General features: G+C 36.7%; 2 protein-coding genes across 6 annotated transcripts; both read right to left on the bottom strand.

Annotated features, from left to right (window-relative positions):
* Positions 1 to 12: 12 nt before the first annotated feature.
* milt (trafficking kinesin-binding protein milt) lies at positions 13 to 22,220 on the bottom strand. 5 transcript variants are annotated; one of them, XM_090174164.1, is made up of 16 exons: positions 22,017 to 22,220; positions 21,485 to 21,586; positions 13,351 to 13,452; positions 6,066 to 6,142; positions 5,882 to 5,998; positions 5,656 to 5,697; positions 4,946 to 5,040; positions 4,791 to 4,878; positions 4,098 to 4,176; positions 3,901 to 4,031; positions 3,546 to 3,823; positions 3,232 to 3,480; positions 2,750 to 3,168; positions 2,484 to 2,586; positions 1,327 to 1,519; positions 13 to 1,207 (listed from the first exon to the last, which is right to left on the bottom strand). In XM_090174164.1, the coding sequence occupies exons 4-16, from the start codon at positions 6,114 to 6,116 to the stop codon at positions 437 to 439; spliced, it is 2,616 nt and encodes an 871-aa protein (XP_090030290.1). In that variant the 5' UTR covers positions 6,117 to 6,142; positions 13,351 to 13,452; positions 21,485 to 21,586; positions 22,017 to 22,220; the 3' UTR covers positions 13 to 436. The 5 variants fall into 5 exon arrangements, with proteins under 5 accessions (XP_090030290.1, XP_090030291.1, XP_090030289.1 ...); XM_090174165.1 differs by lacking the exon at positions 5,656 to 5,697; XM_090174163.1 differs by lacking the exons at positions 21,485 to 21,586; positions 22,017 to 22,220 and adding an exon at positions 16,192 to 16,748.
* Positions 22,221 to 23,902: 1,682 nt separating this feature from the next.
* On the bottom strand, positions 23,903 to 26,311 carry LOC149947637 (zinc finger CCCH domain-containing protein 15). The gene is made up of 11 exons (XM_090172173.1): positions 26,039 to 26,311; positions 25,739 to 25,840; positions 25,561 to 25,654; positions 25,351 to 25,491; positions 25,202 to 25,293; positions 24,952 to 25,134; positions 24,819 to 24,887; positions 24,682 to 24,759; positions 24,484 to 24,603; positions 24,295 to 24,415; positions 23,903 to 24,233 (listed from the first exon to the last, which is right to left on the bottom strand). Exons 1-11 carry the CDS (start codon positions 26,108 to 26,110, stop codon positions 24,097 to 24,099), a joined length of 1,209 nt encoding a protein of 402 aa, XP_090028299.1. The 5' UTR covers positions 26,111 to 26,311; the 3' UTR covers positions 23,903 to 24,096.
* Between the last annotated feature and the right edge of the window lie 235 nt (positions 26,312 to 26,546).

Below are 26,546 nucleotides of genomic sequence, written 5' to 3'. Positions count from 1 at the left end.
ACGAGACACGTGTTAGTCGTAAGACAGTAAGGTCGCAATTTTATTCGAAAACCTTTCCTGACTAGAGATATTTCCGAGTAAAATATCAATTTAATTCAGTTCAAAAGACCTTTTGAGCTCTACGCAAATGGAGAGACACTTTTTGTTTCATAACATGACGTTTTTTTTTAGGAAAGACGTTCAGACTTTTTCTTTTCAGAATTTTGACATATAGGAATCAAAGTGTCACCCCATTAGGTTATCAGTCATTCAGTCAATATAGTTTTCTAAAGCGTGAACCCCTTCAGTCTTTTACAATAATTAAATCTATGACTTGTAGCTATAAATAATTTTCATATAATACAATGGAACTAGAACCCAACTGGCACGAGCCTCTAATAAAAATAGTTTTAAAACAACCTGCTCCTCTTCCTAAAACGCGCGCCGTCGCGCCTAACTAACTATAGCCACCTTTTCTAAGAATGCGCAATGTCCCCACGGTTCCGACGTCTTGGGGCCTGGTGGTTGGTCGTAAACAATTCAACTGAAGCATCGGGTTGGGCATGTAAGAAAGAGGCGGGGGGACGCTCGGCGTCAAACCTAAGCTAGCGGGACTTTTCATGACCGAAGGAACGTAACCCCACGCGTGACTAGGCGAGTTACCGGAGTTTTCTTCGTTGGAACCTCGCGACGACTCGTCCAGGGAATAGGGTTTCGGTGGAGCAGGCTCCGTTGAAGGTCCGCAGAGCGGCAATACGCTGGAGATAGGCCTGTCGGAGCCGCTTTTGGACACAACTGGGGCACTCTCTCCAAGCGAAACGTTACTCGCGTTCAGCGTCAAGGGAGCGTCGTCGTCGATCGTCTTCAGAGCCACGTTTGTACGATTGCTTCTTCCCAGTGCGCTCGCTCGATGGTAAACGGAAGAGGCCGTCGTCGACATAATGTTCTCCAGCCCGATTCTGCTTAATTTCTCCAGTAGGTTAATGGAAAGAATCGTTTGCTGACTTCTGGATTCGCGGGTGACCTTCTGCCCGTCATCATTGCTGGGACTTTTATCCTCTCTTTTTCTCCTAGGCTTGCTCCTCAATAAATGCGCTCCTTTGGCCAAGTGGCTACTACTCGTCGCTCCAGCCAGTAAGTCGAGGACTCTGACTGGACTATAAGGAGGGGGTGAAGGTGGCGGAGAATTTTCGGGAGAAGGCGCTGGCGTGGGTGGAGGAGAAATCATCTAATGAAAAGAAAATCACGCGTATAAATACGGGAAAAAAAGGCACGATATCACGAAGATTTAAAAAAAAAGTTCATTCGCGAGAAGACCACGCGACTAAACGGAAAGAACGGAATAACCTTTTCTGGTTTGGACGCCACTACTGTGGGTATCATTCCGTGGATTCCTCTTTCGTTAAGACATTTGGCTAAGCTTTGGGTTGTGCTGAATGTGCTCGTAGCTCTGTTGTTGTATCTGGACGACGGCTGGGGACTTTGAAGATTTGAAGGCGGTTCGGAACGAATTCTAGTTGAAAGTTGAAGCACTGGGTAACTACAATAAGCAAAATAAAAAAGGTTAAACTCCGAGGTAAGCTAAACGAAAGCTTCGTAAGTCGCGACAGAATTTGAGTTATCAGTTTTAACTTACGTTCATTCTCTATCCTTACTTTTTCCAAATATACTTTACGACTACTATTTATTATCGTTTAGATTAGAGAATGTTAGGTATAACTCTAATCAAGACAAATACAACAAACAATTGAAACCAATTCTGTATCTCTACACCAAAACCTTTACAAATAAGGCACTAGTCGGTAAACCACACCATGTCACAGGAACCTGGGAACAACGCAACTTGGTACCGGTACTATAACTTTCTTTATCAATCGTAGTATAACACAATCTAGTTCTTAACATGCAATAGTAACCCAAATGGAAAATTCCCAAAACAAACGTTAATTTTCATGGTCAATGTCATCTCTAAGGATAAGTAACACTACGACTGCACACCAAATCACGCAAGAAAGCATTGGGGTAGTAGAATTTGTTCTACATTTCCAATCTGAGTATATGACTAAAAATAGTTTTTAAACAGTTTTAGTTCACTGAACAGAAATTTTCAAAAACAAGTTAGTGGGGAAGTGTGCCAGCACACATTTTTCCATTTGGTATAATCAGATTTAAAATCAAATTGGAATCAATCAAAAACTGGTCCTAAAACTTTAAAAAGCGATTATTGCCAAAGTTAATTATAACGGGCATTTAATACGCGCTATTTTCTTGAAATCGGTTGGAAGGATTTTAGATAATCTACGTAGTTTTCTGCAACATGAAAGCGGTGGCAGATATGAACTGAAACAAACATAAAACTATCAATTTAACTTTGCTCTAATAGGGATTCAACTTCAGTTAATCTCAAATTATTACTATTTCTCTCAAATGATAATAATTTGCGAACCAGGACTAGCCTAATAAAACCGTGCACTAAAAAAAAGACTAATTGTTGACATAGTTACCTTGGAGTTACAAGCGTATGCTCAGATGGATGCATGATAGTAGAATTAGTAAAAGTATACACAGATCCAGTGTCCATGAAACTCTTCCCTGGATTTGAATATTCTAAAAAGAAACGTAACTCATTTTTAGTATAATTGGAATAGTTAAGTTAAATCATAACTTAAATAAGATTAAATGGTATCGTTACCACATTTATTATACTAATCCTCAAGCTACGACAAATCTTATAAGGAAGGATTGAAGTAAAATTGAATTATACGTTTACCTTCATCTTCTTCGTAATCACTTAAAGAATAATCAGGCATGACTTCGGGCTCTTCTTCCTCAATCTTTTCGACGCTGTCCTTATTATCACATTTGCCCAAGACCAACGGTCGGGCTTCGAATAAGGCGCCTAGATCAGGCGTGGCTAATTTCTGCCAATGGTGCAACGTTTTGGATCCTTCCAGAGGCTTTACAATTTGTAACTTCTTAGGCAAATGATAGCTTTTCGTAGCACCTTGCGTGTAATAGGTCATCGGGCCACCGAGACTGCTACTTCGGCCAGAGATACTCGAATCGGGCGAACCACAGCGTCTCGAAAACAAATCCCTACTGAAACCAGAGGTAGAATTGTCCTTGAGCGCCGCCTCTAGTTCTTGAGCCAGGTTGCTGGTAGGTTGAATGCCAGTACTACCGAATGAACTGCGCGAAAAATACAATCAAAAAACGTCGTCAACAACGAGACGGCGAAATAACGATACTTACGAATAGAGGCTTTCGTCGTCAGTATGATAACTGTCCGCGTAGGCGGATTCAGTATCCGAGGCTAAATGGGAAGATATGGAAGACAACTGTCCGAAAGACGAAAACTTGGATGAAGTACCAGGATTAAAGCACGAAGTGTACGTCGGACTGACGGCGCTCGACGAGCCACTCGCTTGCAACCTCTTCTGCCTGACGAAGCGACTGCCATTCGCGCATTTCACAGTCTCAAAGATTCTTTTACTTTGCGACCTAAACGATTGAGAGAGATAATTACCGGAAATTCGTGAGCGATTAACGTTTTGTGAAAAACGTACGTCCTTTCGTCTGAGCCGTACCCGTCGCTTTCTCTGCCCATGGAACTCTCTAGTTCCGAGGCCAGAGAATCGGGGTTAGCACCGAAAGGCCACATTCCGCTATTTCGACCCAAAGTGTTTCTACGACTAGACTTTCGAGTTTCATCTTGAAGCTCTTGAAAGGCGGCTAATAACTCTCCGTATTTCTCCTTTATTTCGATCAATTCTTGCGACAATTCGTTTTGACACTCTCTGACAATTAGAAGTTTGTTATGCAGCTCCGAATTTTCAGCGACGAGCTGTAGGAAACGAACGCGTGTGTTCGAGTCAATCTTCCCATATACGCCTAACACGTGTAGAAACTTTTCAAACTTACCATTCGATTCTTTTGTTGCAGCGTTACTACTTGCGAAAGTAAATGCGTTATTTCTTCTTGTTGCCGGAGACTGTCTTCGTTCTTTTTGGCCAACTCCTCCTTGAAATGGTTTACCTGTACATTTGTATCCGCTTCGAGGTTATTGGGTAGATAGGATTAGAATTCGTAAAAATATTAAAGAGAGTAAGAGAATCTACCCAATTCTTTGACGCAATCGCTGATCAACTGCAACTCTTTCTTCTCAACCTCTTCGATATCATCCATTCTGTGCGACGCCTACAAGAAATATCTAATCTTTAAAACCACCCCGCGTTGTAAATGGGTTTTGAAAGAATACAGACACAGCGTAATCTTCCGATATATTCAGGTTAACAAAATATGTGGGCAGCACCCAAGAATAACCACGCTCCTAAGCCTTTCCTCGTGTAATCATTCCCCATATGACCCTACCTATACAGGCTATCTCCGTGTAGGCGGAGAATATCTTCCGGGAACCATGAAAACAGAGGCTAGCAAGGTAGGTTGATTTAAAACACACAATGTATCTCATTGAAGGAATAAAAAAAATTGAAAAAATAGGTTCTAAAAAAATTCATCGAAAATCTGAGCAACTAATATATTAAATAGTAATTAAATTTAAGATTTCATTTCATTCAAGATTAGCTAACTGATAAAAGTAAAGTTAAGTTAATTATACAGGAAAATAACCATTAATTGTATAAAAATCAATTTAAAAAATACGATTTAAATAAAAAAAATGATTGATTTGATTTTTATTAAAAAAAAATCAAAGAAATGGCAACCCTGGAGGCTAGAGTAGCGGCCACACATTATCCGTTAACCCGAACACATTGTTATTTATATGTATTTGAATAGAAGGAAACAATTACTTCGGTTCTAAGCTCCACGTTTTCATCTTCCAAATTTTGAATTTTTTTCTGCAACGTTTCCCAGTTTGCGATAAATGACTTTTCTTTGCTACAATATTTATAATTAGATTTGCTCTCTCGCTACATTATGTGAAATATAAACAACGAAAACTAACATCGGTGTTCCCGCCTCGGAATCTGTTTCCTGATCCTGGCTGTATATTTGCAAAAGTCCCGTTTTGAGAGAGAGTTCATGTCGGAGTTGCGTCACCTATATTCGGGTTACGACGAAGTTAAATTGAACGTTAAATTATATTCAAACTCAGCTAAGCGTAAAATATTAAATATAAAGCAGCCTTCAGACTATGTGAAAATATTACGTTTGCGTCGATCGTGTCGGTTCTTTCGATTTTTTACACCGTTCAGACTTCTCAACAGTCTTTAAATTTTCGCGCGTGTCGTTTACATTTTTGCATTTCGTTGCGGACTGCCTAGATGGCGTCTCGGCTTAAAGCTCAAAACGTTCATAGCAGACAATTAGCCTTATGCCTCATCAGCGCTGACTCTAGGTAGTGGCGACCTTTAGAACCATCGAAATACTATAACCAATCAGAGTTGGATAAAAATTATTTCAATTTTTCCGCCGCCATTACTGAGCTCTGATTGGATGAACAATCACCTTTTATGTTAATCTCCGTGCAAGGTTGGTTCCTTTCTGAACAGTGAAATTAACTAACCGACGCGACCAACATAACCGAAACAACACGACCGATGCTAACGTAATATTTTCACATAGTCTGAACGCTGCTTAATCCAATCAAAACAAAATTTTCGACAATAATTCCCATGCAAAAAAAATAAATAAAAAAGTGCCGTTAACTCGTACCCTGCTTGTTGCTGCTAAAACTTCGTAAGTTAGATGTTCCACCTAATGTAAGTGCGGAAAACAAAACTAAATTGAGCACAACGATGACATGCAAACTGACCAGATGGTCAAAATAAAAATCAACTAGCAAAACGTTAAATGAAAGTTTGAAAATCAGTGTGTTAGCAATTTTTCACTACAGTCTAACTAAAGTAAATCGTAAAATTATCGTATTAGAAAATCATACGCTATCACTGGCGATATTATACTCTTGCTCGAGATTTTCATTTCTTTGGCGTAAGTCTTTGTTTTGTTCCAGAAGAGTTTGCCCGATGCGAGCGGCGAGCTCCAAATCCCTCTCTTTCTGTACCGTGCAAAATAACAATTTGAAACTTTAATCCGGGTTGGACGCCATTAGCGGCGCTTAGTACCTCTTCTAGTAGTCTTGTCACGGCATCAATGTCATTGTACGTTTTCGTCATCTGGCTTAGCCGGTCTCCGCATAGAACTATCAAAAAGAAGGAGAGCGTTGTTTTCAATTCGGTGGAAAAACTATTTAAAGGGTTGTTCTTCAAACTTAAATAACATTGGAAAACAATTACGTATAAATAATAATAATAATAATAATAATAATAATAATAATAATAATAAGCTAGGCTAATACCCAAGGCACCACCTTAGGCCTAAGTCATAAAGCAACTTTTAAAGCCCTTAATTCAGGTGGCCGGGTTGCAATGCGTAGGAGGGTGGTGGCAAGCCCTTCTTGCCACGCGAGCCAACAGCTCCCTACACTAACTATTACCGTTAACCTCGACAAGTTTTTATGGAAGGGGAAGCCGAAGAGCTCGGGGGAAAACCCCTTAAACCAGTGCCACAAGTTGAGATCGAACTCGGCTCTTCTTTCTGCGAGGCGAAAGTGCTAACCACCCCACCTTAAATAAATTTCAATTTCGCCGCGTAACAGCCATTCTTCATTAAACGAAATCATATGGACCAAATTATGAATTTCTCTCTGTTATTCTAAATTAATTATGGAAAATCAGGTACGTATGATATAAAATGATACACTTTTAGTTCCCAATAACAAGTAAGTTTAATTTTATAGCGCGGTTAGTATTCAATATTTTCCAGTTTTGAATTTCGCGTTTGCTTTAAAGACCATAAGCTACAGGATACACGTGACCTTACCTTTAACCTTGGCCTTATAGTTTCTTTCAGTCGCTCTTTACACAACACTACTTTTCCCGCTACTATGAGTAATTACGCTATGTATTCAAGCGCGTAACTTTTGAACGTATGGTAAAGCGCGTCTGAAAGAAACTTTTACGGCTTACGTAAATTAACGTCACCCGTCAATAAAATCAGATCCAGAACCCAAGTGTTAAAAATGACGCGTACACCGGACAAGGTACCTTTTCAATCAATCTAAATCTCGCGAATAGAAGCGATATAATGAATCGAACCTTGGGGCGAAATGTACAAACGTTCTCCGTCCAATATCAACTGCGCCATTTCACTCAAGGAATTCAGTTTCCACTCGTTCATAGCGTCGTCTTCTTCGAAGCAAGAATCGCTCTCCATCGTGGTCACGAAGCAGCGAAACTCAATCCGGGGCAGCGGCCACCGAGTTTTCCACCACCAGCGCGAACTCTCAACAACCGGTACGATGGAATTCGTGGTCAGAACGATTGACGCCATGCAGTAGGACCGCGGATTTCTCGACAAAGCGCGACTCGAAAAATAGTTGCATGGGCACGAAACTTGATTACCCTCTACAACCGTATCACAGCGACCGCGTCAAATTCTCCAACAAGCGGACGCGGAAGTGTCATTAGAAGCGCGGTATCTAAAATTAAAGGTCAGGCAGACTCTCAAATCGTATACGCCGAATCTTCAGACACGAAAAAATCAAGTCCTACGACTTCTCGCGAATTCTATAACTGCCAGCTTTAGACGCCGAAAGTAAACACGGGGATTCAATAATAAAAAAGATATCGCTAATGAGATCATCCGAGAAGGTACAGTCAATTATTAAACCGCTTATCATTCCTTAATCTCTCGACATAAAATGCATTTTAACATTGTTCGACGATACCTGTCCAATTTCAACCCATTCCCCGGTATCTACGAAGTATTATCGCTATAATATAAACCTTATCTAATGCATTATAAATAGCGGGGATATGTGAGATAACGAATTTCCACAGCCAGCATATGCTTCAACGAGCGCTCGTTCTTCTTTGAGGAATATTAACAAAGTTCGCTGTTCAGATCCAACTGGTCTCAAACACCTACATTTGGCAATCCCACGCGCGCCTTAACGCGTTAAAGAAACATTATTCTTCGGCGACGCGAAGCTTTGCAAAAAAAGGACGTAAGCAATCAATGGTACCGCAGTCATTTTAATTCCGAACAAAGCCGCAGCGAGTCATTTTATCCACTGATTAGATTAATCTACTTCAATCATTATCCGCAACGTGATTATATATCGCAGGGATTTAGCACGTTTTGAAGCAAATAGCACCTTATCCGAAGATCCTTGACGTAAACCGAAATTAACATAAACTTTCTTCTTCGCAATAACAACTAATTGCATTATCAACGATTAGTTAAAAGAGTATATTAGTAATAAAACTCCATTTCCCTGTCTTTGAAACCAACTACGATGTTAAGAAAACCACTCGATACTAGAATTTACAGAATAGAACGCGTTGTTTGCGCAGGCGGCGCGAGATTTAGCAACGCGTAACCGAAAAGTAGAAAGCGAAACCATCGAGAGCAAAAACCAGGGATCGTTTTTTCAGCGAATTCCTGGGGATCAGCGTCCCGTGCAGCGTCTGGTGCCGAGAAGCGAACGAAATGCAATGTAGAAGAAAATATCTCGAAACTCGCGAATATTAAATGTCGGTGGACTGAAAGGGGCTACGTGTTGGAGCCCCGAAATCGAGAAAGGTTACAGCGCTACAGCCGCGGTTGTAAACAAGGACGACCTCTTTCATTTCAGCCCGAAGAAAACATTTTTGGTCGTTGTTTGGCGAATAGAGGTACCGGTATTCGAATCGACGTAATGTTTTCCAAATCGCGAACGAAATTTGCATTACGCGAGACCCGAATGTCCGAAACTAGGTCTCAACTTCGTAGTTAAACAATCGCGGGTACTGTTATCGGTATCGTTAAAAGTATACGTATAGCAAAACTAAGTTTCCGTAGGCGGCACTGACTCCGATATCGACCCATCCCGCACCGCGCTGTACGACATGGAAACCTTGAAATAAAATAGGCAATTCACACACTTCCGCGACTGTTCCGTGGCGGAAAATAGCCGGCGATAAACGACGGAAATGAAGAAGAGTCTCCTTGTTTTATATTTCTTGCTCCGTGAAAATCGGCCGTAACTGCGAGACGCGGGTACCTTCGCGTTACCGCCGACTAAAGCATCACGCCCCTTTGAATACCGTGTCACGGAAATGAACGGGGGAAGTAATTAAAAAAACAGCGCTGTTGTGTGGCACCAGCAGCCTCGATACGATTTAAATATTGAAATAAGCCTCGCTGGCCGACTCACCCCGAAGCCTTCTCCGAACGGAGTGCCAGATAATAATAAAAGCGTTCTCGAGTAGCGAGGACAGGTGCTTTTGGTAAGGTGCCTTGACCGGACGTCGGCAGAACGAACTCTCGGATGGGTGTGGTTGGGTAGTTTCGAAGAAGGCCCGCCGTACGACGCAACTTCGCGTCTTCGTGGCGTGGCCAGGATCGAGGAAGGTATCCGCGAATCCCAAACCTCAATACGCCCCGTAGCTCGCGAACACTATCTCTATACCCGCCTTCGAACGGCGGTGAAAAAAAATCTTTATTGGCAACTAGCCTGAACTAGAGGTTATAGATGAGTTTGCGAAATGTAGCCACAGTGAAGCGTTTATACAGAAGTAAATGGAAAAAACGAATCTATTCTTCCATTTTTTCGACAAGAACTGATCAATGACGATACGGTCTACTCGACTTATAAATTGTTTAGTAGGCTAAATGTAGGTCTGGGCTAGTAGAGCGCCTATGGTGAAAAACAAAGGCGTATTTTACGATCTAAGACGAGCGATAGGAACGGACTTGCCATTCGCGAGTTATCTGTTGATTTTGTAGATGTATACCAATAGACGGGAAGAAGGAAGAGCGTCGAACCAAATACTCGTTCTTTTTCTCCGCTTAAATGAGAGTAAACGTTGGCTCGAAATCGAAAGTAAATCAGGTGGAAAATCGAGGGGTAAGACACTCTGCGAACTCGGTGTACAATGCCGTACCTTTGACAGTGCTAAATGGAACTCGCGAACTCTTGAAAATATGTACCTTTAACAGTGCTAAATGCACGAACTCGGTGTACAGATTATCTGAGACTGTCTTACCCCTCGTGGAAAATGGAGACTATAAATATCCAGTTCTTTAATATCGTACGAATAGCTCGGAGACACTATAGAGATATACGACAAACCTTTTCACAATTTGACTGAAGATACACTAAACACATTAAGATCTAAAGCAAATAGACCATTTCATTTAAGTGATATTTTACAATACTTAGCGAAAATATACAAAAAGTAGTAAATTATTCAACTCTCATTCACGCGGGTTTGTTCAGTAGAAAATTCTAACAAAATATTTTGCGTGGTAAAAACCAAAGCCAGGGTACTCTCTCAAATGGGATCGCTAATTCAAAGATACTGGTTCAATTGTTGTTCCGCAGAAACCCGATCACCAGACGTATTAAGGAAGTACCAATTACAAAATTAATTATATCATAAATAAATCAAAGGTTAAAGTTACATTAGGACATATCGGGTTTTCATTCAGGGACCGGTTGATAGAAAGAGAATACACTGATCATTTTGAAGATGGGAATTTATTTTCGCAGTCCATCGAGATTAACCAGTTAGGGGTGCAAAAAGTAATGGGAACTTTGAAAACATTAAAACGGATAAAAATAAAAGACCGCGAGAACTTTTGTTAAAGAGAGAAACGAAACTCTGTACTTTGTATTCAAAATGAGAATGAAAATTTTCCCGTATTCAGCTTTTTCGGTATTTTTAACCCAGTTTTGGGTCCACGATCTTGCTAGCCTAATTCTCGAGTCTTTCGTTGCTGATAGAGTTTACGTTCCCAGGCGTTCTTTTATTCCTATTGAAAATGGGCTTCAACATCGAGAGCGATAAAATAACCGAGCATGCAGGTATAAAATATTGCGCGATTTCAAAATAAGATTAGCAAAATTTTCCCCAAAATTTTAAAAATTTCCTATAACCAAAACAACTTGGGGACAGTCTAAATAATTTGTGATGAACGCTAAAGATTTTTTGACGTTTAGTTTTATGATAAGAAATCATATCTACTACCTCCGATCTATAAAAATTGTGTTTTTTTGTCTACCTGATTTTGAGCTGTGTTTTTTTAGCTTGATTTCTGAAATTTATTTCTTGATTTTGAAAACGTTCGACAGCTCAGATCGATTCCGAAAATCAGTGGCTGAAAATTTCGTTCCACCCCTCTTCCGAAGACCCACTTCCCCTACGTCATAACGTCGCCTTACCTTAGCGTGGAAGAGTGGGGAAGTAGAATGTTATGACGTAGGGGAAGTGATTCTTCACAAGACGAAAGAAAGAAATTTTCAACCACAGACTTTCGTAATCGACCTATTTGTGTATAAATTACGCGAGGTAAGTTAATATAACAAAGGAAGCATATATACGTTATGTGCATATCTTTAAACACATCGCAAGGGCTTGTGGGGTGAGCTGTACGACTACTGAAAAGCTGTTCTCCTTGGGATCTAGAGTACACATGTATAAGTGAACGTTCTATGAAATCGCGGGAACACTTGTTGATAATGCATACGGCTGCCACGTGAAGAAATTACCCACGTCTATATTGAAATGGTGAAGGCATATAGACTGTTTCGCGACGCCATTTTGAACAAACCAGACATTATTATTTCGTGTTTGTTTGTTAGTATAGATAATTTAAAAGTGTAACCGATAACTGGTCAAAGCGTCGGCTGTAGGAAGACTGTTCCATATTCAAAATCTACAACCACTGCTCGATGACGAAGAATGCGGACAAAAAACGTTCACAAGGGGGACAAGCGTTACTTAATGTTACAGATCCAAGCATAGGGGTCACTACGTACAAAAATCGCAATTTTATACCAGAACCTAAATTATCAATTATTTTAAGTTTCACTAGACATTTAATACTGGTTTTATTCATTTAAAATACCATGATTATATTTCTATATGTAAAACAATAAAAATATACGTAATTTTGAATGTAATTTAATAACTTTAATGGAAAAGTCCAATTTGGGTAAAACTTGGATCTATTTGAAAGATCATGTTTAAATAAACTCAAAAATATCAGTCGTAAAATTGTACCTTTTTTTAATGACAAGAAATTAATTTTTAAACGAGCGAAATTTACCCGCCAAGCGAGCTGCCATTTTGTTTCGCGGTGACGTTTTAGGACTTTAATCACGCGCTGTTCGCGCTATAACAGCGCTCTGTTCCCTGCGCGTGCTTGCTCGGCGTGCGGTCTGCGGAGGGAAGGCGAAAGAAAATGGCAGCTCGCTTGGCGGGTAAATTTCGCTCGTTTAAAAATTAATTTCTCGTCATTAAAAAAAAGATACAATTTTACGACTGATATTTTTGAGTATATTTAAACATGATCTTTGAAATAGACCCAAGTTTTACCCAACCTGGACTTTTACTTTAAGGTTTTTGGTGTTATTATAAACGAGTGGGTTAGAATATTTGATACTTAAATTCGGGGGGTACTCTTTGTTAGATCGATGTTTTGCGTAATTTGTGATCCGTACCAAAGGTTATTCTTCCTTGGGACAGATAACGCCATAACAAACAAAATATGTCTTTCGAAATTCACTATACAACAAGATTTATACATTAGTAGAGAAGAGTAATCGAGCATCTAGAATTTTTGGAACGTCAAACCGCGTTATAATTTACAGGACGAAGATAAAAGTTGTAAAACTAGCGAGAAAAGGAAAACGCCCTTGCGACAAAGAAAGGGGGGCTCCTTGAATTTTCTTTCTTAACATTTTTTATGCGGCTATTAATAATGCATAGGTCAAAGACACGTGATGTTCAATCTGTCACTATGTCAAACTGATACAATGAAACCTTACAGCTGATCTTTGGGGAAGTGAAATTTCCTTGAAAGAAAAAATCGTACACGCAAAAATAAAATTACCCTGAACTGAAACGTAGATATTTATTAGGGCGTCGAAGATTACGCTAACTACGGAATCCAAAGGAAGGCGATTATTAACTAATTAACGGTAATTAAAAGTAAAATTTATTGGGAACTGTTATTAGCTATATCTAAATTAGAAATATTTTAGCTCATTGGTTAATTTAACGTTTTCGAGAAGCAACGAAGCTAGCAATTATGAAATTCTACTCGGTATTTCAAAATCAGAGACACTAACACCATTACTGGCACGTTGACATTCAATAGTTTCGATTTTTAATATTGCACCGATTAGATGCATGTTAAATGAAAATGAAACCGTTTTTACGCTATGTGAAAGTTGCAGACGAGACTAAAGTTCATATTTAAGCCGTAGTTTGTACCGTATAATTTCTTAGCTTATATAAACCAAAATGGGCTTTTACGATTGCCCCAAAAACTGTCAAATTTGAAAAATGTGCAACTCACTGAAATATTTTAGCGTTTCCTCGATGAGTTCCGGGCTAAGGTCAACTTCAGTGTCCGGCGAGATGACCGGTGTGTGGATGTACCAATCTTCGTTGTCGTAACCTGCAGCCATATAAAAAATAATTTTTCTTATTTCCAAAAAGAATAACGTCGTCAGCAACGCAAAACAAAATACGTAAACAGGAGCGCGTCGTGTTCTATATAATCACTGACACCATTTGGAACACAAAAGATTCTCCGCGGAGAAAGAGAATTTTAAACTTTCTTAATTTTCCCATTAAGTTGACGCGCCAAACTTCTTTCGTATTAAGCAATTCGTCAAGGTCTACTAATCATTAATCAGGAAAACATTAACAATTAATTTTGCGAATTAATTACGATAAAGAAGTTAAAATTGTGGCGCACTATTGATAAGTATTATTAGCATCTAGAATAATGCCGAGAAGTCGAAAGAGCGAACGACTTCCAAAGTTAATTGACAGCCGCTTTTGTTAACGGGCTTAATCAAAATGCGGGGCTTAATCGTTAAATGACTCTGGAAGACGGGCGTCCTTTTGAGCTCAATGAGAACGTTAAGTCAATAACCTTGCAGTGGAAAATGTTCGCAAAAATGGCGTAAACATTTCGGAATGCCGAGATTAGCTGTCTGGATGTGCGGGTTGCGAGCCAAAATTCGGAAAAGCCTAAAAAGTTGGCTGCTAAAAGGATTTCACACTTCGGGGGAAAAATCGATGGGACACTTTCGAAAGCGCTTCGCTCGAATCAGTTTCTCAATGGATGAGGGGGCAAATGCATTTCGCCAATCCCCGGCCAACAGCCCAAAATTATATTCGCTTTAGACCTAAAAATCCAGGTTTTTCCATTGACGATGTATCTACGTTCTTATCTGGTATTTTATGTAAACCTTTTCAATCAACCGAGAGAGACAAAGGCATTATAATTTTAAAATAACTTAATAAAAAATATTAGGAAATTTTATATGTTTTTACTACTAGGCATTTTTAAAATTCCACTTTGTTTAGTAGTTCGATATGGTCTATTAAAATCATAATAACAATAACTAAATGTTTCGTTTAACTTTGGTATTTGTCAAATAATTTAAGACAAGGGTTTTGAAATGTCATGTTTCCGAGAATATAAATTGTTATATTCAAAGGCACAATTCGTTTTGAAAATCTAATTCCAATTATTTTGTAAGGTTTTTCTATTATGTTATCAAAAAGGTTTAATAACATTCAAGGTACCAGTACAATTTTATTGTTATCAATAGTGCTATTCATTAAAATGTAAAAATTAAAATATTTATACGTTATATAATAACGTATTTCATACATAATTACATATAAAAATAAGAATAACTAAGCTACAACTAGAACTTGTACATAAATTGTGCTATTTGTATTGAGTGTGGAAGGGAGAGCCTTCAGACATTCAGAAAGGCCTAGAATAATGTTGCGAAAACATCGACCCGTTAACAGGACGAATTCGTTTGACATCGATGCGAGGTTAGAATGACAACGCGTTTATTTTGTTTTCAAAATATCTAAACAATAAACCATTTACGTGATGATGTTTTACTTTACATCAATAAATTCACCGACAAAATTTTAGTAACAAATCGAAAACCCATTTCCCGGTCATATTTCAAGGTTTTTACCACATTTTCCCTGATGTTTCAAAAATAAAAATGGAATATCACCTTATCTCTCAAGACAAGAAAAAAAGTCCTAATTCACTTTTATTCTATTATAGACATTAAAACGTTATCTACCTTTACAATTTTTTTTTAATTCGACTTTTACACAATAAAAGTTACTTTATTACAACAATAAAGGCACTTTTCAGTTATTGAGTAAAAGTCGAATTTAAAAAAAAATAAAAAATATCAATATACACAAGAAAACGCTACCTTCAATTTAATACCTTTACAAATTTCCCTGATTTATACTATTAGCAGGGACCCCACTCAAATCTTAATTTTTTTATAGGAAAAACCGGATTTTGTTTCTAAAAATATAAGACTTTACAAGACTATTTTTTTTTGCAAAATTATAGGATTTCATATATGTGCTATTTAATTTACTAACTTTATGCATTTAAAAACAAAATCTATATTTAGTGAAATTAATCATTGATTTTCACTTGAAAAATAAAAACTATTTAACCATTTTATCACAAATATATACTAGTATCTGACCATGTTAACAATAACCAAAGCATAGTCTAGAATGACTTTGTATAGGAATTTATCCTGTAGCTAAATTTAGCAATTTAACTGACAAGTGAGTTGAGGTATTTGAAATGGGCAAAACATTAAACTATAGGAGTTTATAGGACTTTTAAGAATTTTGCTAAAAATATAGGATGTTATAGGACATTTTCGAAAATATAGGAATTATTGGACCTCTGGGGGGCCCCGTATTAGGATATTTCCTAATATTCCCCCGATTATCTAATTCCCTGTATTCCACGTTTGTATGAATCACGTATGAAGCATTCTTATAATACAAATTATAACGTTTCATTATAAATTTTTACTTATATTACAGATTTTCCGCAGGGCTGTAAGCGGATACACTATTATCTAGATGAATTAAATAGTGATTTAAAATATTCCCCTAGAAAAAGTTTAAGAAAAATGGTACTTTTAACAAGAATACGTCACGGAGTAGTTTCAAATGATCATTACCGAATCAGAAAAGTACGAGTACTAGAAAATTATAAACGGCATTAGGCAAGCGTGGATGCCGTATTGAAACAGACCTTACACAGATCTTCCAAAAATAACTCTCAAGGTAAAAATTTGCAAACATTAAAAAAATTAAATAAAGCACACAATACCTCGACAACATCGCCGTCGCAAAATATTTGGAGGGAAAATCCGTAAGAAAAAACAACGTCACAGTCACACCATAGTTAGTCACGATGTAAAATACGCGCGAACGCTAACAAAAGTATCTATAAAATGCGCAGCTACATGGATGCACCCTTGAAACTTCGCGCGATTTGTCCGCTGTTTTTGCACTCACTCTCGGTTCATATCACATTTCTTCTACCTGAACACTATCCCGCATATTCGCTGTTATCCAATGATAGCTCGATTTCCTTTAACCGCTAACAAAAAAGAATGGTTCTTGCCAAGAAGTTAAAAGCTATCTGTATAATTTATTCGCGACGATATAGCGTCTTTGCCTCGGGCGTTTCAAGTGGATCAAGACAATCTGGTACGAGTTTCTTCGGCGACGTTCGCGAAAGTGGAACGAACAGGGCGGACTGGATGAAAGTTATTAACGTTTCGCGGAGACATCGGTAATTACTAATGGCCTCAAAATAATGTCCGGTAACGGATAGTTTCGTAGCTTATGGTTTATTGGGGCTTCCCTGCAACCGACCAAAGCAGTGTCGTCAGAACTCGGCGTTCGAATAACAATCGATTTCTTCGTTGTCAAGGAAACGTAACCTTCCCTTCGTCCTGCCCTCTTTATGACGCGCGCCCGAGACCAATACCACCATCTTACGCGTCCCCTTTGATTCGCCCGGCAAATTCAAGATTAAATCGAAGGCGCGATTGCCGACGGATAACGCTCACGCAAAAACACACTACACGGTTTTTCCGATCGGTTACGTTCAATTTTTATCTGATATGTAGACGGGTCAAGGTCAGAATGAAAATGAATATAAAAATATTATTGCCATTATTGTGTGGGGGGAAAATAGTGATTTTGGTGTGAGTAAATTAGTGATTTAGGTGTGGGGAAAATTAGTGATTTTGGTGTGAGCAAAATAGTGACTATAGTATGGGGAAAATAGTGACTATAGTGTGGGGAAAATAGTGACTATAGTGTGGGGAAAATAGTGACTATAGTGTGGGGAAAATAGTGACTATAGTGTGGGGAAAATAGTGACTATAGTGTGGGGAAAATATTGACTATAGTGTGGGGAAAATATTGACTATAGTGTGGGGAAAATAGTGACTATAGTGTGGCGAAAATTAGTTATGTAGGTGTGGAAGAAAAATATTTGTGTCTAGGATAAAAAAAATTGTGTGGGATAAAAATATTTTTAAGTGGGATAAAAAAATATTTTTTTTTGTGGGGGATAAAAATATTTGCGTGGGAAAATTTTTTTGTAGGGGATAAAAATATTTGCGTGGGGAAAATCCTTTCGTGGGTAAAACTTTCGTGTGAAAAAAATACTTTCCTGTGAAAAAATACTTTCGTAAAAAAATATTCGAAATATTTCCACAACTATTTTTTTTCCAATAAAAACGTTTTCTCATAAACTTTTTCTTTAATAATTTTGACCAGAATTACGTTTAAAACTATTTTATCGAGATTTCTATTTTCAACGCAAAATATTGGGAAAATATTTTTATATATTTAATTTTGACCTGTTACCAATGGGCAAAAGTGGCAAAAAGTTGATAAATGAATTATTCCTTGTAAAAAGCTAAAAACAATTAGTTTGAACTTTTCAAACTATATATTTTATAGTAGCAATATTATATACTTTGATTTGCCATGTTACAACAAAAAAGGCAAAAAGTACAAATTGTAATTCAACGAGATATCTTAAATCTATCTGTTATACGGAATGCTACACCGTGGAACATCGCGCGCGAATGCAAGTATTTAGTAAATAATATAAAATCAAAAGTAAAATATTTGGGGTACAGAAATTAACAGTGCCGCGGATAACGTTGAAATTAAAATTTCGTAGTATGGGAAAAAGAACGGGTAATTACGAGGCGAAAAAGGTTAACCTTAATAATGATAAAATTCGCGAATAAGTAGATTACTCCATTATGAAAAGGGATAAAAAAGCTAATTTGAAGAAATTTAAAAACCTACAAATAATTCGTACCAATAGGTCTTTTTGTAAGTTTTTAAATTTCTTCATATTTGTTTAGGGCTTAGCTTTTTTATCCCTTTTCATAATGGACTAATCTACTTATTCACTAATTTTATCATCCTTTGCAATGCAGTCCATAGCCGTGGTTCCTTTTAACTTAACCTTAATAATAAATATCAGGCTTCAGTAATAACAAAACCTTAATATTTTTTAATCGATTTGGTCAAATATTTCTTGATTTTGGTAACGCTTAGAACAGCATTCTTTTTACTCCATGATTGCTTTACATAGCACCGTCAGAAATATATTAAATACATTTTATATAAACCTATATCATATTTTATAACTCCCTTGTAACTACGGCTAATTAAATAAATTAATCATAAAGCCACGGTCTATTTTATCAGGGAAATTATCAAAATATTAATTTATCCCAGCCTTAAATATTTGTTAGGGGTCAAACCTTCTTCCACTCTATTTGGTGGATCGGAATAATGGGGGAAATTTAATAGCACCATTTTTAGAATCAATAAGCTGAAATAGACACCTCAAAAGCAACTACCAATGATTTATGTTTTAAAACACTGACAATAAATAGGGGACGTGACACCCAAATTTTCAGATTCGAATTCCCTGTTTTCCCCGACCATTTTAAGAGATTTGCCTCGACTTTTTAACGCCAAATTTTTTTTATACTTTACTTTTATCAAACTTAAAAAATTTAAATGGATTTACCTTTCATTAAAAATGTTATTGCAATGTTGAAACAAATTAGCCAAAATTTCAAGGAAATAAAGGATAATCGTAGAATTTGTCATAGATCTAGCGTAAAATTACCTTAAAAAACTGCCGAAATAAAATTGAACATTTTACAAATTCTTAAAATACCCTGACTTGTGTGTGGTAACCCTGCCTAATGACTCATCTGGCATTGAATATGGCTAGAATATACTACATTTCGGTAAATTCTTCGTTTTTTTAATCATTGTCCTAATCAATAAGCGAGTTTCAATAATCGCAGCGCTATCTATTGAACTTAAACATAACTACTATGATGGTACTTTTCACAACAATGGAAGCAGAGGCGTACCGATCCGATAGGGGTGCAGATGGTACATGTTGAACCAGGCGCCGCTCTAGGGTTCTTCTAGAGGGGCGCCAAAAGGCCCAAAATTATTCCAACTATAACCGTGACTTCTATTCAAATATTCCTGAAGGTCCTTTAGAAGCGTTTGACGTTTCGAATTAATTGGCGCGTAGAATTTAGTTCTTAACGTGCTTAAGAACGAACTCATCTGGATTTCTTTGGTTATCTAATCAGTATACAACTCTCAGTAGATGTAATGCGGGGTTCACCATTTTCGAATGGTAGAAGGTGGAGGGAAAGGCATTCCGCCCTCGCCGCTGACCTTTGACATGAGCTTTTCACTTTCACCTTTTGCTAATCATTTTGTTAAAAAAAGCACGTGGTTAAACAAGCAGACGCTTTTAGAATATCAACTGACCGGCATGACGTCAGTAGTGTTTCGCTTTTGGCTTAAATTGCCAAGTGATTTTCCGCCTTAGGTCGAAATATCAAAATGGACTAGATCCAAGCCGGGTTGGACATAACGATATTTTCTTTAGTAGTCAACCTGACTAGTGAGCCTCCTATCTTAATTTATTTTATTAGTCACTGCGTAGTGGGGGTAAAAATGGGGGTATAAAAACAAGAAGGGCAGCAGACATTTTGCTTTACCCGTCAGAATTAAAATAGGAGTTTATTCTCACTTGAGTTTTTAAAAATGGGATTGCTGAATGCTGAATTTATAATACGCCATATTTATGAATATTTAGGTAAATTTTTCACTAGTCAAATTGACTAGTGAGCCCCCAGATTTCGATTAATTTTAATAGTCAGAGCTTTTCATTTAGTAGTCAAATGCCGTGACTAGTGCCTTATGTCCAACCCTGGATCCAAGTTGAACGCCGATCTCCCCCTCATATTTACGAATTATTCTTCCCCTTACGACTTTCGGCGGTTACGTGTACCTCTGACTTCTAAATTCTACTTCTTCCTTCGGCTTTCGTCTTCTGATTTTTCCCAATTTTCGAGTCTTTGTGAACCCAGCTTAAGAATAACTTGGGAAGGTGGGATGGAGAACTGTTTCCAGAATCATTTAAAAAATTCGGCCCGAAAATCGGTTAGCTCCTGCCCTTCCGTACCTCGTGACAGCAGATACGAGAAATAAGAGTTAAGCATTTTTGAGGCTTATTTCCCTAATTCAAACTGGACTTCACTGGTTCTGGCGTTTCCCACCAGGCGGCACTATTTCTACGTTTTATCTCGATTATAAAGGATATAGGAACGGAAAATCTCAAATATAGGATATTATAGGACCAATTTTAGCATAAGATATTAGTGCTTCAAAAGAATGACCAAAGTTCGGTGGCAAAAAAAAAGAAAATTGAGCATGCTTTTCATTCCCCCCAACCCCTCACTCGGCCTTGGCAGAGGCGGGCAGAGTCAAAGGTAAATTTCGCACTTTACTGACTTTACACACATTTTCCTACCGAACTTTGGAGCCCCTTTAAAATGAGTAGAGCCCTGGCCGCCTAAAGTTACGACGATTATTCGTGACCGAAATGACGATAGCTGGCGCTCGGGTGGGATAAAATTTCGTTCCCATTTATCTCCTGAAGACTCTCACTTACCCTAACTTTTAAGACAGAGGGTGGCGCTACTTGCCTGCGAGAGGAGGTAGTCACTTTTAAAGGGACACACCGGCGTTTGAATTTGACCGGTTTGACGTGCTAGTTTCCAGAATAGGATTGGTCGTATCCAGGGCCGTGCCGAGAGGGGGGCAGGTCAAAATACGCGGACCCGGAAGCGTGCCTTTTAGGAGACCATCGCCTTGCCCTTCACCAGCACTACCCCCTTGAAAATTTCAGTTGGAAGGGCCCGTAATGACATAATTTGCCTTGGGCCCCGAATTGTCTCTACAGTCTACACGGCCCTCGTCGAATCTGCTACCATGTGCTAAATTTACGTCGAATCTTTTAAAACGTCAGTGTGGCCCTTTAAAACTTGGCGGGATTACTGATTTTTGAAAAAATTGCGTGATTTCCAGTGATTTGCCACAATTGTTTTTAGTGAATTGTAGTGATTTTTTTAAAGTATACAATTTGTAAACTTTTAATTGGTAAATAACAATCGCATTTTAGTTAAAATACTCTTAAATTAACACACTTTCCTTAATTATATCCCTTTTAAGAATGGTATAAAGCATAAAAATATAATTACCTGAAAATTGAGTCAAAGTATCTGCTCTAAGCTTATATCTTGGTATTTGTTCCTCAATTAAACTCACCAGTTCAACCTCGACATCAGAAGTATTACATATATCTATTGACACAAAATAGCATAAATGTTTCGTTAGGAATGCTACGTTTTCTGCGCAAAAGTGAATTTCTAAGGTAAATCACAATGAATTTAGGAAATTACTTTGGACTTAACTACATTACACTACAAAAAGTCATAAGAATTTAATACCCCTCATTCAGCCCACATGCTGAATATATAATTCATTTTTTTAAATATTCAATCTGAAACACACCAATTCAACACCATATCCTGTATTAATTTTTCTGTCATTTATCAAAAATGAATAATTAACTTCTAATGTTTATCTAAAACTATAGCTCTACAAAACAAAATAACAAAACTGGCAAAGTTTATTTTTACAGAAACCTTCTGGAATTTTGTTCACTTTCAACCCCAGTAATTTCCTTGAAACTTTCTAAAAATTATGTTATAGGAAATAACAGATAGCTACCAGTAATTGTTCCTTGGTCCCTTTTAACTTCCTCATCTATAGAGTCGCCCACGCTGCTTCCACTTTTCCCTCTACTACAATTTTCACCGTGGTCTGAGAGTATCGAGTCAACCACTGGTGTTGAAGTTTCTTCAAAATGAATTCCAAATGAATTTTGAGATGTTCCGGGCACTGCATAGGGGTCCAGCTTGAATGTTAAAGGCAGCTATCACCCAGCTGCGTAATTTACTTTGGTATTGTTTACTGCCAACTGGTCATTTTTGTCTGGATATTGTGGTCAAATGGTTAATAACCTAATAAAAAAATATGACAATAATTTTTATAATAATTACAATACAATAATAGTAGCCGTTAATATTAGATTTAAAATATATACCATAATATAATTCTTTTTAGATTTTATGAATAGATTTTTTTTATTAATTTAATAAAATTTAAATGGTATAAATACTCAAATATATTATAATGGTTTCGTAGTTGCGGCTACTTCAATTCTTAGACTACTGATAACTAAGCTCGTAATTCTGGCTTTGATAATCAGAAAATAATAAAGTGAACACTTGCTCCGTCACGTTTCTTTCCTACTGGCAGCCTTCCAGTATTTTTAGAGAGTTTTTTAATTATTGGTGGTAGGTTACATTAACACTATCTCAATATACTCTTATAAGAAAAAACAAGGTATGGGTGGCATTGTTGTGAGATTATATAGGAATATATATATTTGATTAATTATAAAGAAAAATTTATATTACAATTAAACAATAAATTTCCAAAACTACTAATATTAAACAATTTCACAACAAAAAAACTTGTCTTCTATGGGTGTGGCAGCTATAGAACACTGAGCTACAAAACTAAACTATAAAAATACTCTTTAAACATTTCTCTACCAGTGGGGGTGGTAAAAATAGCACAAGACTGCTCCACTGTATTGTTATTTTTTAGAACTGATGAGACAAACCTTTTCAGTGAACAATAATCAATACAATGAAGAGTTTATTTAACTGTACTATCTTGGTATTGCTCTGAAAATGTGTTTAAAGACTTTTTACGTTACAGTACTATTTCAAATGAGGACATTTTATAAAAAAAAAAAACTCAAACCATACAATCTATAAAGATAATTACATACTGTACATTTAAAAAAGTAGCAAATTTTAAGCTACATATTCTATTTTTATGCAAGTATAAGGCACAATTTAAGAGCAAATTTCCCAATTGTCTTTTTCAAAACAAGGTTTAATTTTATTAGAAACAAAAAGCTAAGCAAAGATGTAATTTCTATATAAATACGACTTTGCAATTTAAATTTACCATTAAGCCTTGGTCAAAATACGATGAAGCGCGATAAATCCGTACAAATTTATATTTTATATTCTAATACTATTATTTACGAAATATTTTACACATTAATTTAAATATTACTTGCTACAACAAAATAAATTTACCTTAAATTGGTACAACGAATTAGATTTGGTCCCTCGTCTTCACTCCTTGAATTGTTGTCGTCTGTGAAACCCGGAAAACAGGATTGCCAGATATGATTGACGACACGGACATTCATTTTGGTAAATTTAAGGTGAGACAAAGGGCTGTGTTTGAATGCACCTGCTGCGACATTTTTCCTTAGACCACTAACTTGATGGGATGGGCACATACGGCACCCCAAGTTCTCAAATAATATTCGGAAAACTGTTTGACGGCGTTAATAAGTACTTTTGGCTAAAATAAAACTGAAACCCCAATAAAGGGCTCTCATTCAAGAGTATTAAAGTTACAGAAATAACTCTTAAATAAATTACAGAAAGCATATTCAGTCACCATCTAATATATCAAATAAAAATGAAACACATTTTGCTAACTTCGGTTATAATTACCAAAAACAATTATTTTAAACATTTTTATTTAGTCATAAAAAAAAACCTATAATCAGCATTTCAAAAGAAATTTTTTTTCAAAACTGTTTCTTGGATTAGAAGAGACATAAAAGTAGAAGACTCCGCTCTGCGGCCTCATTTTTAACATTTTTACATATCATTACAACTTGCAATGTATACCACAGGTCACAGAGCTGCTGTTGTTAATCAATATCTAATTTATCGAGTGATTCTTCTAGTTCATCTAAATCTTCATCATCGTCAAAAAGATTTTCATCTATTGGAACAGCATCCTCATTTCCACCAATTGCATCTTTTCCCAGATCGTCTGATTCGTTATCTTTAGAAAAATTGAAGTGTAAGCCAAAGTATAAAAATTTAACCGCAAATACGTAAATTACTTTCAGCTGCAGCATTATTTTCAAGCTGCCAATGCCTCTTCTCTACCATCGTAATACCTGTTCCATCTAACTCTTTTGCGTCTGCAATAAGGCTTTCTAACGTAATTTCATGTATGTTTACCTAAAAAAAACCCAGAGCAATTTAATTTTACGAAAAAAATAGTAAAAAATTGGCATTTGCGGAAGTACTTTTTCATTTTCTCCTTCATCTCCATCTTCATTATAAATATCAAGAGTCGCTTCATCTTCATCCATATCATCATCATCTGCCATTAGAGGATTAAACGTGAACATATCTCTTCCACTGAGCTGTAAATATAAAGATATTAAAGAGGTTAAACTTTGCCACAGAATGTTATTAACTGAAAGACAAAGGCAAGTAATTACCCCAATATGTCTACCAGCTTTGAATTCCGCTCTTTTACGGTCTTGTTCATTTCTTTCTTTTTCTTGTTTCTCTTTCAACTGCAGCATTAAAAGAAAAAAATTTCACATGAAGAAATTTAATTAATATTGAGATTTACCTTCTTTTTCTTCCATGCTAAAAATGTTTCCAAAGTTATCCTCGTCAAGTAGTTACCAAGTTGCGCCCTCTGAAATAAGCCAAATTGAAAATGTAAAGACTAGAAGAATTTCATATTGCGTAGCTGGATTTACTTCTCTCTCTATTAGATCTTCAATAGATAACTCATCTTTTTTATCCTGTTTCTTCTTGTCTTTACTGAGTACAAAACCAGCTGGGAGAGCATGCCGGTAATGGCACTTGAGACCACCATTTGGACATTCCCAAAACCAACCATATTTGTTGTTTTCAAGAGCATCCAGAAAGAATTTGCAAATCTATTAATTAACAATAAATTAAATAGGGTCAAAATTTGTCAATTAATATAATTAGTTTAAAACATACAATTGTTGTTTTGGGCATTTTCCTTTCAGCTTCTCCATGCTTTTTCTCTATCACTTCTATTAACTTTTCTTCGTCCCAGTTTTCCATTTTGTCTAAAAAAAAACAATTCTTTATTAGATCTATAACTAAAAAAAAGTAAACCAAAATACCTTCATCACGAATATCAACATAAACATTTTTTTTCTCGGCCTTCCTTTCAATATTAGGATCGTGTGAAAATTTACATTTGTCACCTTTAGAGCAATGACCTTGCTTAAAGAATGCGCAGAGGACCGACTTTGGATCGGTACCTAAATAATAATAAAAAATCTTAAAACGCTTTTCTAAATCCAAAATACTGTCCAAAATATGCTTCATACCTTTATCAACCTTTTGAGTTACTACTGGTTTGAAAAGCATGTTTAATTCTTCCGCTTCTTTCTTTTTATCATCTTTTTTCTTAGGTTCCTCTAACTTTACATTTGTTTTATTTGAATATTATAAAAACTTAAAATTCAAACAACATGCCTTTATTCAAACAAGATTCAAATATGATACCTTTCTGGCACTTTGGCTTCCTTGTTTAACTTGATTCTGTACTTGTTGGATAAATTTCTGGTTTTTAGCCCCTTTTTTATTTTTGAGACCAAATGTTTTGTCCTAAGTAATGTTTAAATTTGTAATAAAAAAATTAATGATTAAGTTCACAGAAATGAAGTCTAAGATGGTCTAAGTAAGGACTAAACATGGTACAAAGTACTAAGCCTTGGTATGGTAAAACGTATTTCTCCAAATTAGAAGAATATTAGAATTTCATTAATAATTAAGATACAAAATAGCAATTTAATTTATAATTACCTCAATTATTTTTTCCTTTTTCTTTATTTCGGCCTTTTTACCCGGTTCTGGGACTTTCTTTTTCGGTGGCATTTTAACAATCAGATCATGCAGCACACTGCACACCAGTCGTGGACAACTCACATCACCAAAAATCAGTCTTCGTTTTGCCAAAAATAAACTATCTATGGGTCATTCTGTTTAAAATATCAAGCATTAGATACGTCAAAATAGTAAGCTTTTCGCGAAAATGAGAGAATTCTTAAGCTATTTTCAATTCGATTGGCCAAAAACGTTATTCTACCTAAGAACTCTTAGTATGTATTCGGAACTCTTTATTAACAATACGGTCTCATAGCGCCATCTATATTACTAAAGAACAATTAAATTTGTTTCGTTTCTTGTCTTGGCATGAAAATTCCGGCACGGAGTCTAAATTACTTTTTCACAGGGATACCTAATTTCTAAAGCCAAAACACCGAACTATAGAATATATTTTTAATTTCTAACATTCTCAACAAATGTCACT

This window comes from Leiobunum rupestre, chromosome 4, assembly GCF_980474605.1.
Source record: "Leiobunum rupestre chromosome 4, qqLeiRupe1.1.hap1, whole genome shotgun sequence".
In the NCBI taxonomy this organism is placed as follows: domain Eukaryota; kingdom Metazoa; phylum Arthropoda; class Arachnida; order Opiliones; family Sclerosomatidae; genus Leiobunum; species Leiobunum rupestre.
Note: the sequence above shows the minus strand (reverse complement) of the source record. Positions and strands in the feature narration are given on the sequence as shown.